The sequence below is a fragment of the Magallana gigas genome, chromosome 6, assembly GCF_963853765.1.
Source record: "Magallana gigas chromosome 6, xbMagGiga1.1, whole genome shotgun sequence".
Lineage (NCBI taxonomy): Eukaryota > Metazoa > Mollusca > Bivalvia > Ostreida > Ostreidae > Magallana > Magallana gigas.
In genome coordinates this window covers 14,101,115-14,117,775 of record NC_088858.1, presented here as the reverse complement: position 1 = coordinate 14,117,775, position 16,661 = coordinate 14,101,115, and the positions used below count along the sequence as shown (strand labels likewise).

Below are 16,661 nucleotides of genomic sequence, written 5' to 3'. Positions count from 1 at the left end.
TTAAGTTGCGTAGAAAATCGCACAGAAATCTTACTTTTTGAAAAGTGCATAGCAACGGCAATATTTTTTAGCAAATGCCAGATTTTTTTCAAGTTGCTTTCAAGTTTGGTACATACTTGATATTTTCTCACCCATTGCTATAAGTTATCTATATTTTCTCTATGAATAATAATCATTCAAATATACCTCAAAATATTAGAATATGCCTTATTTTTAGCCTGTTACCATAGCAACCGTTCTCAATTTTTATTTATAAATTAATAATTGCACAACCATAATAGTGTATACCAAAAAGTCCAAGATTTGCATTTAATTCAAATTAAATATAAAAATCATATTTTAAAATTTCTCTTTAGTTACCATGGGAACATTTAAATATATGTGTTTCTCCATACATGTTTTTCTTTTTCTTGAAAAATGACATTTTTATTTAATAATATATTCTACCCTAGAGGCCCCAAGTTGTGCACATTACTTATGATATGTTCTCAAATAAGCATTAAATGTCATTTTCAAATCTTTACCCTCTATTACCATGGCAACGGGACCACTTAGCAACAAATAAATGGTAATGACCTTTTTTACTCATCAAAGTCTATCAAATTGTAAAGTATGAGGAAAATCCGTGACTAAGCGGGGCCACCGATTGTTACATAGAATTGATCTTAATATTTATCATTTAAACATTTAAACATTTAAACGATTGAAAAACAATTGTCTTTAATGTTCGTTTTTAACCCGTTTTCACGGTATTTGAAATATTTTTGAGTTTTTAAACCATTTACGGTCTTATAATAAAGGTTTTAGTATGTATTTACTTTTATTTAGACCATTAAAATTGTCATTAAATCATTATCAAATGATATTTAAATGATGATATATATATATATATATATATATATATATATATATATATATATATATATATATATATATATATATATATATATATATAAAGAATGATGTTTTTCACGGTCTTAAAAATGTATGTTACGTATAAAAAATGTAAAAAAAAAAAAAAAAAAAAAATGATAATAACATAAGATATAGCGGTGTGAGGGTATCTGTATTTTCAGTTCGAGATTAGATAATGCTCATATATGTTTTCTGTGCAGCATTATAAATTCTTTAATGGTCTCTGCAATTATATCATACGAAGTGGTTGCTTAACCCATGCAATTGAAATAATCACAATATATTGATCACAATGATAATAAAATAAGATCACCGAATCGAACGAAGTAAATAGTGTTCAGATAACAGAAGCTGTGATTGACTGATGAAAGAACAAATTAATTCAACGAATCTTGGATATATATAACTGGATTGCTTTTAAGAAATTATATTAAGATACTATATTTTTTAAACATTATATGATAGTCCTTCTCAATGATATAATCAAGAATTAGACATCATTGTCTTGCAAGACAGAACACTAGACAGACTAGGTAATTCATGGCTCCATGGACAACTCTCTAGCTAAATATCAGTGGGGTTGGTTTCTTTTAATATTAAAATTCAGTTTAAGAACAGATTTTTCAGGTAAATATTGAATACAAAACACGTTATAAGAAGTATTTACAAGTAAGTTGTTTTAATCGTTCAGAATGAAAATAAAATAATAGTTTATGTTTTGTAAATTGTACAGCTTTGGTGGTTTCAAAAAGTTTTACAAGTATAAAGGAAGGTAGCTTAGATATATCTTTAATCAACTTTCTTGTTATTGCAACATTTGGAAACAATAGCATCATCCCTTGTATGCAGACCTTCCTGAAAGCTGATAATTTATAAAAATGCTCAGAGTGTGATGGCAGACAATAACAATTGCGCATGCATTCACACAACAAACACATGCAAGTTACAAGTAAAAAAGTTATTTTAGGAGAAATACTGTATCCCATAAAATTCTTTTACACGGTGGACTACATGCCATATGGTTGATAAACTCCGATATATGGGGTATCAGTTTCATCGTTTCATCTTCACAGACGTTTTGTTGCAAGTTTTATCATGTTTTGGTGACTTGAAGGCAGTTACGAGTGATTAAAATATAAATAGAATTGTACCGTGTACTAGGAAAAAGAAGGTGCATTCGACGGGGAAAATATCGAAAATAACGATCGCAGCCGATATCACTTGTCGTCATCTATAAATCCACACTTTGTGTGAATGTGTCAATAATGATTAAACCCAGGCAGGCGGACCTGTGAAATGCATTTTCAAATCCGCCTGTCTGGATTGAATCATTATACATACATTATACAAGACGTCAATGGCCTTGTTTTCGATATAAGTTACTTATTCAGAATAGAAATCAAACCAGTTATTTGAATCAGGCACATTTCAAATAATTAAATATTCAAGCATTATTTATTTTTAAAGTGAGCATTATAAAAAAAAATAGGTGTGAAATTGTTGCGTTTCTATGTTTAGCTACTGACGTCTTTTATTGTTTTTTCTTTTTATTTAAAGCTATAATTATCAGATTATACAGTATATTTATTAAGTTCGCTTGGTAACGTGTTTTGTAAATATTTCTGATACTTAACTATTTCATTATCTGATATTCGCATGAAATACAATTTGTATATAAAATTTGTGTGGGTACTTTATGTTTATTTAGATATACATAGGTAAGGTAAACCCCCTGTTTCTGAGAACTCGAAAAAAAATTCACTTAGGTTGTACTTGTATAAATGAAAATGGAGTATATCTATGAAAATTTGATATACTCATGAAAAAATTGTTATTGTACAAATGTTATTACAATACAACGATTTAAGCTCAAATAAATGGATAAAAAGTAAGAAAATGATCGCTATAAAAGTTTCTTGAACAAAACATTTTATATCAATAACATTGTCAATACTTAAAGGAAGTGAACATGAAAAAAATAATTGTTGCTTAATAAATTATAAAAGCCTTTTGAAACTGAAAAATGAGGTCTGTTACCTATTTGTTTATTTCTATCAAGAGATTTTATCAATTTAACACTCTTAGTGAAAGGTTTATGGAGGTAATCCATTATTCCCCAGCATGCATCTGTTCTCTGACGTAGATAAGCCACATTGCTGCTGGTGACTGGGTCAATGTTGGAACTAGGCCAGTGTTTATGTACAGAGTTGATAAAAGTTGAGGAGAAAAATTATGCCTTGATGTGAAGAAAAATTTTGTGTACTGTCATGAGAAGACGAGGATTTAGTACATTTCTATAAATGAACCTCAGATAACTATTTATGATTTGTACAAAAAATGAATATAGATAAATTAATTTGTGAAATGTAAGACCATCACATTCAAGATGTTTGTACGGAGATGCATGTGGCAGTCAGTGTTACATAAATAAAATGCTGTTTTTAGATTTCAATTTAAATTAATATAAAATTGTAATTCCATTTTCCATGTGGGGTTTCTTACCATTACTTTTTATTTAAATGCCCTGGAAATTTTTCTGATTTGTTTTCTTTTTATTCATAAGATCTTGATGATATGTACGCCGGTTCTGTTTATGCTGTCAGAAGAATAACAGGACTAAGACACTTTTTAAAAGTCAGGATGCTGTGCAATGCACCTTGTGTGCTCATTTATGTAGCACACATAATGTTCAAACTCATAAACAAGAAATTCCCGAGTGCAAGAGAAAATAGGTCACAATAACACTGATCCACAGACATTCCATTCTAGTTACATGTCACATTAACTGTTGGTGGGAATGCATCATTCTGAGATCCAAAATCTTCCTCCATAAACACTGTTTAAAATGACAACTCTTTACATTCCTTTCAAGTTTCCATTCACATTTTGATGATGGCATGTTATCCCTGTTACTACACGTGTGTAAAAATGCAATGTGTCTCACTGACGGCAGCATCAGTGCTGCCCTCTCTTAGATGCTTAGAGATAACCCAGCAGGGAGGTAATGATTTTAACAATATGGCAACGCTCATGGTTTGCAAGAATTAGTTATTCTAAGTGGTATATCTTTTTACTGAGGAAAGCTCTGTCTAAACGGTTTTCAGATATCATTATACACATCAAACAGACAAATTTGAGCCCTTGATAATTTTTTCATGTTCACTTCCTTTAATAAGATACATGTATAATGCGCTTTGAACTACTGGAACCAAATATCAAAGTCTTTGACAAATCACAAAACCTTTTTTTCACTTATTCTAAATTCAAGCATATATGAAATCGATCATTATTGAAATTTTCTTTCACTTTTTGGATTAACATTTAGAATACTAAGCTCACAGCATCATACCAAATTTTTGTAACCTTTCAAATTAATTATTAAACTTCCATTGAAAAGATCATGTATGAATTGGGTGTTTTAAATATTCTGGAATACGTGGTATACAATCTGGGAAATTTCTGGTAATTTGAGAAAATTGAGTAGGATGGGTCTAAACAGCTTACAATGTAAGTTGTCGCCTAAAATTAAACGAGTTACTGTGATCCCTAATTAAAAAAAAATATCAAGAATTTCTCTATTTCGTATATCGTTTGTTTTTTAATTGAAAAGAAATCTACTGCTCTTTATAAACATTAATTCAGTAATATACTTGTAATAAACTATGAGAAACGAAATGAATGGAGAGTGCTTGTTTCCTATTAATAAGTTTATAAAGTGTAACATCCATGTGAAAAGTATGTGGAATCAGAACCGATCACACATACCTAAAAATAGTTGTTGCGTGAATTAGGAAGTTGGCTTATTCAACAAGGATTGTATTAAAATAAAAATCACAACTTTTTGCCACGAAAAAGCACGTAAAACACCAACTCCTCATCATTTTTATATAATGAAAAATTAAAAATTCAATGGGTGGAAAATATTGAATTAATTTACTCGGAGTACGAAGTTTGACCAGTTATCTGAAGTATTCAAAGTATGGTGACCGCTTAAAAAATGTGAAGAATGATTTTAAAAATCTAATCTTTATTAAGTTTTTGAAACATATATACAATGTAATAACCTACGTTTAAAATCCTGCAAATGTCAAAAACCAAATATAAAGGGATTTCAACATTGTTTTATGAGCAAGTCATTAGTATACAGTTTAAATTGTCTTTCGTAATGAAACATCAGCTGAAGTCAACTCTTTGGTTATTGCTAATCTTATTTGAAAAACTATTTACAAAACCCCGGGTTTGTGTGTTTTATAATTCAAAGAGAATATATTTGGATTGGAAAGTTTAACAATGATCTAAAAAGATCTAAACCACTATCTGCCTTTTTGACTTACAAATTTTTGTGTATAACAGTAAATTCGAGGTTTCCAGAATTTCAAAAATCAAATTTAAACAAAAGGTAAAAATCTGAATGAAAAAAGTGCTAGTAAAAATATGATCTTTTAGTTTCATAGAGCTAATCCATACTACAAAAATATGGTGATAAAGCAAAATAAATAAACACAGTCACTTAGTTTTCTTATATAAATTAGAAAAAAATGTTTCAAAAATAGTCTATATAATCTTTTTCAATTTACCTAAACAGGTTGTACGCTTAAGAATAACTCAAGATTAAATATGAATGTAAAATACGTTTGAATAACTTTAGAAATTATTAATCAAAGTGCAATCAAATTGATAAACGTCACACTTTCAGCCTGTGAGTCGTATTTGTTCAAACCGATAAAATAAAATGTCAGTTAAAAACTAGAGTTGAAAAACGTTTTGGTTATTTTTCACCGGTTAAATTGGCTTTATTTATATATGCATTATATTTGACGTATAATATCAGTTGGCTATTTAAGGTCTGATCTTTTTTTAATGATAAAATCATTACAATTTAAATTATGAATATAATGATACATTGCAGCTTTACTTCACTCCGGCTTCAGAATTTACAATGGCAATCTGAAACATATTGGTTGTTATAAGTATGGTTTAAATATTTTATTTCAATGAATTTATTTTCATTTTTATATAGTCATAACTGACTCTTAGGTTTTTTAAAATTCCGTTTTGTTGGTTTCATTTCGTTTCTCGGTTCAAGTTTGATTTGCACTTTAGAGATACCCAAGTAATTTAGATTAAGGTAGCTATCTATGCGTCACCAAACGTCTGACGTAGTTCACGCGTTATTACGTCTTGTCCGTGCCCGATATAATTGAAACCTAAATGATGTACATGTATTAAACATAGAAAAGAAGCTGACCTAAAATCATGACAACAGCAATCAATTATTAATCAGCGAAATGGAAACATGACTGAATTGTGCCGATTGCGTACTCTTTTTGAAGGTATAGAACGCTTACTTTTTTCCTGTTTAAACAGCATTGCCATGTAAGGTTGAAATAATCCGAATCTTTGAACATTAATACTTGAAGGTCCATAAACATCCAAACTAAAATCCTGACCAAGGTTGTTGTTTCCAGTACAATAAGGGAGATAAACACACAAAGTAGACTAATTTGACCTACCTGTTAAAGCTATATCATTTTTATTCTATACGCTTAGCAATGAATATAAAAATATTTTCCCCCATAATTGTTTTTTAGAATTAAAATTATATGTTGAAGAAAAGTTACATCATTTTTTGGACAGTCTTTAAAACCAGTAAAAATAGTTGAATAGAGGTTTTGTCTTGATGGCATATCAGGTAATTAGCTTCTTCCGTGTATGTGACTGCAATTTCTAAATACGGATCTCGATCCATAATACATAACGATATCCGAAAAATCATCTTATGCAATTTATATAAAACAGATTGATCGAGGGTTTGTTCAAATCACGTTTTCCATTTTTAACTAATTGCTAAACATACTTTTTAGAGAAATGAAAAAATAAAATAGGCAAAATAATTTTTTATGGAACTTTTTTCAAAATATATATTTTAATGAATTTTACCAAACATACGCTCATTGTGATCCTTAAAAGGACATTCCTTTGGTTAATTTTATTTTCTATTGATTAAGGACCTTATGAAGTGAAGTTTATTAATATTTTAGAGAATTCTGTTGGTAAATAAAATTATAACAGTTTAAATACTCTTCATTTGTTTCATTTTATCTCATTTGTAAGCCAATTTATCTATTTTTTAATAAATAGGCAAGTGTAACACGAAATTATTGTTTTGAAAAATGAAAACGTTCATTTTACCTAAAATATTAATGAAAAAATGATTTTTGAAAGTCACATTTCAGCCTTCGGCTAATATTCTTAATGTAAGAAAAAGGTACCATTTCCCGCAATTACGGCCCTAGCTTTTGGGTAGCAAGAGACAGTTTCGGATAAAGTACCCGGTCAATATTTTTGTAAAACTGAGAGTTACTGTACTTGAAGGCTTATGAGTGTTGCTTAAATTCATGAAATGATTTTTAATGATTATCATTAGTTTGAGGGGTGTCTCTTGTTGAAATTGATATGCAATATGTAGGCCCTATATGTTAGGTACATGAGAATCAGAAGAAAAAATGCGAAACCTGCGGCTATGACTGATTGTGTTGACTTTACACAGTGAAATTGCAAGTTACAGACGGGAGGCAAAATAACACGAAAAGTAGGTGGATGGGAAATTGTAAACTATACACCGGTAAGTATCTGACATGTGATGGTGCAACATGCACGTGGCACGGAAGGTCAACCCTCTACAAGGAATTAGCTGGGGGAGGTCTAAAAAGCTGAAAAATCATGAAAAATTAGCAAAATATGAGAGGGACAAAATCTCATAAAAACCAGTATGTAGAGAACTTTACAGGTTTTGACTAGTAATTTTCTTCAGAAATTGGTGATTGTCCTTATAAAGTGTGAATTAAAGGTATTTGTGCTGAATGGAAACTGAGGAATTCTAGTTACAGGGTTCCAAAGACATGGATCCCTTGGCCACAATGAATTGTATAAAAAAAACTGCCCCGTGCCACCTTAAGTACCGATGGACCAGCCAGCTGGGTAAATTTTATTAAGGATATATCCCAAATAACATTTCTAAAAAAAATTATGAATGTATTTTATTTATGCAGTGGGGTATGGCCCATTACCTTAAAGGGTAAAACACATTAAAAAAAAGTTTCTGGCAAGAACTCTAACAGCAAAAATCATTTCTGCATATGTAAAATAAATCATTGTGCTTATCAAGTACTTAACTTTAATTAATATACTGAGTGTTCCGATTTTGAAACTTTCAATCCATTTTGCTTTTTATTTCTGCTTCTTTCGTATTTAAACATTTAGAAATTGGATCATAAATGAAGCCAAAATGAGAGAACGTTTGTCAACTAATTTAGGGATGTTAAAACAAAATACAACACATGCATATATAAAGTTACTTTTTATTACAATTAAAAAATCTTGTTTAGAAAAAAAAAGAAATAGTTATGATATATATTTGTGACATATTTTAGTCTAACTTCAATTTTTTACTTTTAACTTCCTGGTGAATTTCATTCATAGAACATTGAAACTAACAAAGACGGAAGTGTAACACCAAATACTCCACTAATTTATCCAATGAGAGAGGTTTACGAATAACAAGCATTCATGTGTAGTTTTATGAATGAAATTTCTTTTATTGTATCCAATGTCATTACGCAGTCACTCAACTTCTCAGCTATGTTACAAGTATTTGTAACGTAGATGCTCATTCACTACTCTTTCTGTTAGACTAGATCATGGGGAATTATTTTCATGTGAATAATTGCAAATTCTCATTTTCAAAAAAATCCAAACTTTCCACAGATTTTGAAGATATTTGTTATTCAAATAGTTTGCAAATTGTTGGGCTTCGTAAGATATATATTTCACCATGTGTCAGCAAGAGAAAGCATTTGTATTCCTGGTAGTAAACGTAGAATATCTTTTTATCAAGCAGTAGGTGTTTCCGTCAATTTTATATTCTTATCATCAATAATAAACACAATTCTAAAGATGTGTATTTTTTTCTATTTGGTCCTGTCAACGTCGATTTTGCACAATGACTGTTGAAATTGTTTAGACTGCAAATCCAGAATTGTTGCTGGGTAATGAACAACCACAAAGTGCATTCGGCAAAGTACATTAATAATTGAGCAAATTGAAAAAGAACCAGTGAAGTGGTGTTCTAAATATGTGATAGGAAAATCCCGCTACATTCATAAAGAGTCGATGCATAAAATATTCTGATACATAACATGAAGCCTAATTCTGATGAAACAAAAACTGATATGGACTTTATAAACTCGCATTTAATATGCAAATCTTCTTCATGTGAGTGTAAGAAAATACAAAACTTTATCATATATACTCTTAGAATCATATAATATGAAAATAAATTTTAAAATTTATAAAAACAATTTTTAAATTCATATTATTTACAAATAATACATTTGTAAATTGTTCCGATTTTTTTTTACAGTTTCAGTTAACAAAAGTCAGATTCTGAAGAGTTGTGTACATGAAAGTAATGGTGGCGCATTTCTAGAAGTACATTATGTAGTGGAGAGAAATACAAAGTTGACAAGAAGACGTCATCAATACCCTGAAACGTTAGACAAGTGTTTGGAAATTCATAAGAAAATTCAAAATACTTTAGCAGGTTAGGAAATGAATTGCCATTAAAAAAAAGAAGGAATTATTTGTTAATAGTGTTTTCAAGAATAATTGTTTTTTAAACAAATGAAGGTATTTGTATGTAATATTTATTCAACCATTATTTTTATTCTGTTTACAGACAAAAGACCAAAACGTTTGTTGGTATTGATAAATCCAAGAAGCGGAAGTAGGAAGGCCGAACAAATTTATGCTAAACGAGTCCTGCCAGTGTTTGAACTCTGTGAAATTCAAACAAATGTGATTGGTATGTAGTTCATGAGGAAGATTTTGTTTATCTTCGATCTTTATTATAGATGGTAAAGTAACTAAACGTATCGGGTATTTAGACTACACTTTATTCTCCTTACATTTTTAGTTACCCACAGAGCAAACGAAGTTAAAGACTTGTTGATGAATATCGATTTGGAGGAATTCGATGGGTATGAATTAAAAACTGATTAAAACGAACAAATTTAAATGAATAATAAATTTCCAGTTTTATGAAATCCCTCACACTTTTATTGAACATGATATTGGAAACTAAAAATATTTTACCGGCATGTGACAGTGATTAAGCGACAAAAACTCTCTTTGTTTTAGAGTGGTTGCTGTGGGCGGAGACGGGATTTACAATGAAGTGGTATCTGGACTGACAGTAAGAGAGCTACGAGATCATGGCCAGGACCCGGATAATCCAGAATGTAAGCTCACACAGCTGAAGCTTCCAATAGGAATAATCCCAGCAGGTGGGGATATATTTATTCAAGATATACTTAGTGTTATTTGAGAGTCAAGCAATAAAATCAAACGTCCCTGGTAACATTACCTTATTTGTTAACACTGCCAATTATATCCAAGCACAGTCATATGAGGAAATATTAACAGAAATACTCGTATAACTAGACAGGAAATTAACCCGTTGAGTAAATATACTGACCTTTGTATCTAGGTCAATTGTTTCACAGTCATTCATGTCATTCACCCCAAGACTTTTGGAGCTAAAATTGAGCTTAAAAGGTTCTGTAACAATATGTATTATGACTTTATGATAAATAAGCTACCTGTGCATCAAAAAAACTTCATATGCTTATTAATAGTGTAAGATGATCTTTGTGACTCAGAAAATACTCTAAAAGGGTATGTTTTATAACATAAGTACGTCGATGAACAATGTATAGCTTCGAAACTGATGAACAAATTTGTGATAAGAAGTGAAAATCTATTGTAAGTCCTATAACACATCTCTCCTTTTTAATCAAACTACTTTTGACAACATTGGATCAGAATCGTAATAAGCCTTGAGCCTTATCCAGTAAAGCTGTCAGCTAATACGTGATTGACAGTTTTGTGTATGAACACCATCTTTGCTTTAAGATTGTTTGTTTTTTTACTTTCCATAAAATAGGAATCCTTTCATTACAACACATCATAGGGAAGTATTATATTCAAACATCATTTCAATAGGCCAAATCATTGAAATGTTATATGGTAGCGATAGTTAGAAAAGGATATCCACTCAAAGATATGCTGAGTGAGACATCAGAGATCATTAAGAGTAAACTAGATTAAAACTTTTCAAGGAAATAATACTCAATGCAATAACGCTTACGCACATCATGATAAACAAAACATGCCAATACGAGTGTTCCCTCCATATATGACTGAGTTGTTTTTAAAACATTCTTTGTATTTTGTTAAGGGTCCGGAAACTATACAGCATGGTATCTAAATGGCACCAAGTGTCCAGTGACGGCTGCGATAAGGATCGTGATGGGACATTGTGTTTCGACCAATATTGTCAGCCTACATCAAGGAAATAAATGCAGTGGATATTCGGGTCTCATTCTCGGGTTTGGGTTGTTTGGAGATGTGATGAGAGACTGTGAAAAGTACCGATGGATGGGGACCAGTAGATTTAAAGGTAAACCATTTAGGCTAATAGTGATTAAATTACCTTTTACCTTTTTGGGGTGTATTTCTCATTAAAGAAAGCTTACGAGTGAGACCTCTCTGTTTGTAGTTATACCTGTGGGCTCAGTGCTGAACAGAAGACCTGTCAACGTTTCGATTTCTTATATTCCAACCGAAAATAAAAGGATACAATATCAGGAGGATTTTACGATTCAAAAACCAGATTTTCTTCGTCTAACATCTGTTCCAGTAACCAACAGAAAGAGTGCTCGAGATGGCTATAAGAAGAGAACATTTTCTTTCTCGGACACTCTTGACACACCATCAGGTAAACATTGTATTAGTGTGGCTCGTTGCACCAAGAATTGCTTTTTTAAATTAGCAGAACATCAAGTACCATATATGGCATCTTGCATAAGAAGTATGTAAATCAAATTGCCCAAAAAATTGGATAATTTTGAAGCAAAAAGATAACTTTCAAAATTTAGTAAATAAGATCAAAGGCTCTGGCGAAAACAAAAGTGATATATGTCTATTGCTCTAACCCCTGTGCTATGATGATATTCAACCAAATCGATTGATACAAATACTTTATTAAAACGTGTAATAAATCTTCTGATCTAGTCTTATAGATTTTAAAGTCTTGACATGGTAAGATACCTTAAATCATCTCTATCTTTTTTCTCATTTTGCTTCGCTCTATGCGAAAATTATCAAGATTTTATTTTACAATTCGCAGAATGGAAGACCGCAGAAGACAGAGTGGTATACGCTGTGGATACTTATCCAATCACAATGAAGCCTGATGGAACAAGAATGACCCCAAACTTTGGCGGCAACACTTTAGAACTACTTATAACAACAAAATGTAAACTTGCTGACCATTTTAGGCAACTGAAAGAAGTGGACGATGGAAAGTCATCATGTGTGAGTATTATTACCGAAAAAAAATATTTCTTTGTCCTTTAACTTTCAGTCTTTAGCTAAAACTATATTTTCCTTAATAATGAATGCCTGTTTACATGTCTTTTTTTAGTACGACTTCGAATTTGTGAAAAAGATTGAAGTTCAGCGATATCGAGTTCGAGTGTTGAGAAACAAAACGGAGGATTTCTACTTAAATTGTGACGGGGAAGTTATCCGTCTTGAACATCCAGAGTTCGATGTCAGGTAATCAAAAAAATATGTTTCATGCGTATTGAATACTCAAAAATCTTAATATACTTTCAAAAGAATTAAAATATTCGTGTTTTTAAGCTTTTGTTCTTTAGATTGAACGATAAAAAAATTGGATGTTTTTACTTGTTACAGATTGCATAAACAGGTTGTGCAGCTTTATGGAAAAGCAAAATAAATGACACTGGATGCATAAATCAAATCATCCTTCGAGTATATATATTTAAATTATTATTAAAAACATATACCTCTGCTTTATCAACGTATTCATGGACAATGATGTATTCTTTTTTATACTTTAATGAACAAAACATCAACCTGATGATATTTCATCATTTGAACCTCGAATAGAAATGTATACCTCTGTTATAAAATTTGTACATCTATATGTTTTATGTCTTATTTTTTTTTTAATTTATACATTATTTTTTGTGAATTTTGATGTACAAAATATGTTTTACCTCTGTTTGAAACAAAACTTCTGCTATTATCAACGTATTATTTTTACATTTAAAAAAGATATACCTCAAATACTATGAAGTATTTATGCAGATTGTATTTTACTTTTCTAGAATATTATACGTTTTATGTGATGAAAATATAATCCCTATGATATTTTAAAACATTGTCGGTTTACGAATTTGTGAAAAGTATATTATAATTGCTATCAATATTGTATTTATTTTTTGTCTTTATTTATTTTTTAAACTTATACTTTGTTGTGTGAAAATAAAAGGGGATTTTTTAAAACTTAATATTGGTGAAATTTCATTTAAGGTTTGAAAACATGATAAAGCTACATTTTAGGGGGGGGGGGGGGGCTATATTGATTTTGGTTTTAATTCTAACGCAAATGAAAGACAAATTACATAGTTATATCATAAAAAAAATCAAAACATAAAGTTTAGGCGTGAAAAAGTAAGAAGGCTACAAACAACATATTAACACATGACTTCGTATGAGAAAAAAAAGACTAAATAAAATAAAAAATGTATTTCTGTAAAACCGTTAAATAAACTGCAATTACTCCATTCAGTAACTTTATATAAAATATTTTTAAAATAATTCCATTTGTGAAATGTTGTTTTAGAATCATGATATCAGAGTTTCATTAATTTTCTTTTACTGTGAATTCTTGATTTGTGATTGAAAATTGACAAAGTTTGATCCTATTTGAGTCTTACTAATCGAATTAAGGTCAAGATCTATTATATGATTTCAAAGTGTCTTTTCGGTGCTAGAACCATTAGGACGTCATAATTGATTGAGAGAATCTTTTTCCCGTACTTTACGGCTTTAAAGAAATCATAAAGAACATTAAACAATTTTTTGACATTCTACGTTAAATCATGGGAAAAGTAACCCCGATACCTTTAATTAATTTGACATCATTTTAAAGAGAAGGCCAAGAGCTTGTTTAATTCTGTTTTTGGAGAGACTGTAGGCAATTTAGATATATTTCATTGGTCAAAAATGGAGAAATCTCTTAAATTTGTTCATTATTTCCTTCATATTTCATTGAAAATTACAGTTTAAAACATGATTTTCAATTGTGTTCTCATAAAATTTAGCCCCAAACAAACCTATTGTTAAGAAGCATTATTGAAAGAATTTATATCTTAAATTTTATAAACCTGTAGGCACCTTTCATTTACTAGATCTTGACCTTAAGCTGTGTGTGTAGCTATATGAATCTTGAATATGATATTTGTATATGGTCAAAGCGCGCTTTTTGATCACCATTAACAACATTTGTGTAACGGTAAAATAATCTTACAAATAGAATAAAGCTGTGTGTGGTGATATAGATATTGTATATGATATTTTTATATTTTTGGTTAAAGCGCGCTTTTTGATCACCATGAATGTATAACAGTGCTTGGGCTGCGTAATAAAAACAAAATTTTCTTTAATCAATCAATAAAAATCAGGAAGAAAATATTGATTCATGTTTCAATAAACGTATTAATAAACATGAACAAAAAGTTTCCGGGAACAAAGCATCTCACGTAAAGATAAATTTTGCATTTTTGAATATCACGAGCATTGTGACGTGTACAAGTCATAAACTTACTAAAATAGAGAATATTTTATTAAGGATGATGTTTACTCTCTGTTTGACTCGTGAAAGTTTGACATATCAAGTTCAATGTCATTGAATTATTATTTACATAACAATCGATATTTTCACTATAATTTGGAATTAAGCTCAAACATAAAAGCACTTGTAGCATAATAGAGGAAATTCGGACTTAATTTTCCATTTGTTTTTTTTTCAAGAACATTTTTGGCAGTATTTCATTTGTTAGTCAATATAATTATGCATTATTTTTGTTGGTTATATCTTACTTATTCATTAAGAAAATATTTGGGCATGTACTAGTATTGCAAAAATATTGAAATATACTTAAAAGCTATTATATACACCATATCCCCAAATTTTGATCATTAACTTCATATAAGTGTGATGCCAACAGCATAAGGTCAATATAAGTAGTTAATACTAAAAAAGATATCATTATCATCACTCAGTTGGTTTTTTTTTTGGGGGGGGGGGGAGGTTGTATTTTGTTTGTTGGGTTCTTTTTTTGGTTGTTTTTTGTTTTTTTGTTTGTTTGTTTTTTTTGTTTTGGTTTTATTTTTTTTTTGGTTTTTTGTTTTGTTAAATTGCATAAAAATGGGTATGTATTTGAAAACTAATAAAGGCAATTCGGACTGGAAATTTGTTTAATAAATTTAAAATATGATGTTAAATTTTTCAGAAATATTCAATTCCTCTTGTTTTAAAACGATATGAGTTTGTAGAAGAAATATTTATACCTTAATCAATTTTTAAGAAAAAAAACATGAATTAATGAAGAAAAAATGTTCAAGATGGGCAAGGAGAATTCTGCTTTAAACTATGCAGATGTTGAGTTATTTGCTATTCGTGAAATTGTCCTACGGAAAATAAACGTTGATATGAGTTTCCAACTTTGAAATTTAGAATAATAAAGAGAATATTTTGTATTCTGAGTTTTTTAAAAAGATTCTTGGTACATTTAATTGAGTAATTATTTTCAAATTCCTTCTAACAGTCTAGACGGACTCCCAAAACGGAGTCAACGGAAGTGAATTTCTGCAAGTATTTTGGACTCCGTTTTGGGAGTCTACGCATGCGCACTTGTACAAAAAATGGCGATTTTTCGATGAAAACATGGGGTCCACGAGAAATCATCTTGCAAAGTGCTGCGTGTGTTGGCAGACTTCTAACATGTTTTAAAAGACCCAGGATATAATTTACTATCGATCGTATTTGCACGAAATAGGTGTTTATTTGCACTTAAGAAAGTTATTTATCTCCGAAGTTGGATGTTTGGACGATGCTTAAAAAGTGATATTTTTGTGTTTTTCATGGAATTTTATCGTTACTAAAAGGTAAATTGCATTAAATTGTACTTTCTTCGTATTGTGTTATAATTTAAAGTCACCAAACACACAAATTGATAAGTGCATAAACGAAAAGGGTCCCGACTACTAACAAAAACTGGCTGCTCTAGCGATGATTAAAAACGTCTTATTTGTTTTTAAAAAATAGAATTGGTAGTTTAAAAACCTAGAAAATTAAACCAATTGTCATTTGAGATACAATAACTCTTTAAATTAAACAGATAATTATCATCAAAACAATTATAATCGCTCGCGGCGTTTCCGATGTTAGTTAACCATATTAAATGCATAAATATTCGAGATAATTAAGTAATTAAGCCTGAAAATGATGTAAATGAGACTATATATCAACCAACAACGATTAATAATCATATTCAAGCATTTAATTTATTTCTAAAAAGTTATAGTTATACGCGATCGAAGATATGGGTGAATTTTTCATTTTAAAAATTAATCTTACGTAATACAAGTAAACAGTTATGAAAATTTGATATAAATATGACAAATAAACTTTTAGAAATGTTTTTGAAAGTTTAAAATTAATTTTTGTCGTGTTTTTGGCCAATTTTAGAGATTTTTTAGAACTAAGGGGCATAACTCATACGTTGTTTACATTAGAAACGCCATTTTAC

General features: G+C 29.9%; 1 protein-coding gene across 1 annotated transcript; it reads left to right on the top strand.

Moving 5' to 3' along the window:
• The first annotated feature begins 9,038 nt into the window (after positions 1-9,038).
• On the top strand, positions 9,039-15,128 carry LOC117689200 (ceramide kinase). Its single transcript, XM_066089059.1, has 10 exons — positions 9,039-9,189; positions 9,338-9,517; positions 9,653-9,778; positions 9,890-9,953; positions 10,114-10,259; positions 11,213-11,434; positions 11,534-11,752; positions 12,164-12,351; positions 12,461-12,594; positions 12,736-15,128. The coding sequence occupies exons 1-10, from the start codon at positions 9,114-9,116 to the stop codon at positions 12,776-12,778; spliced, it is 1,398 nt and encodes a 465-aa protein (XP_065945131.1). The 5' UTR covers positions 9,039-9,113; the 3' UTR covers positions 12,779-15,128.
• The last annotated feature ends 1,533 nt before the right edge of the window (positions 15,129-16,661 follow it).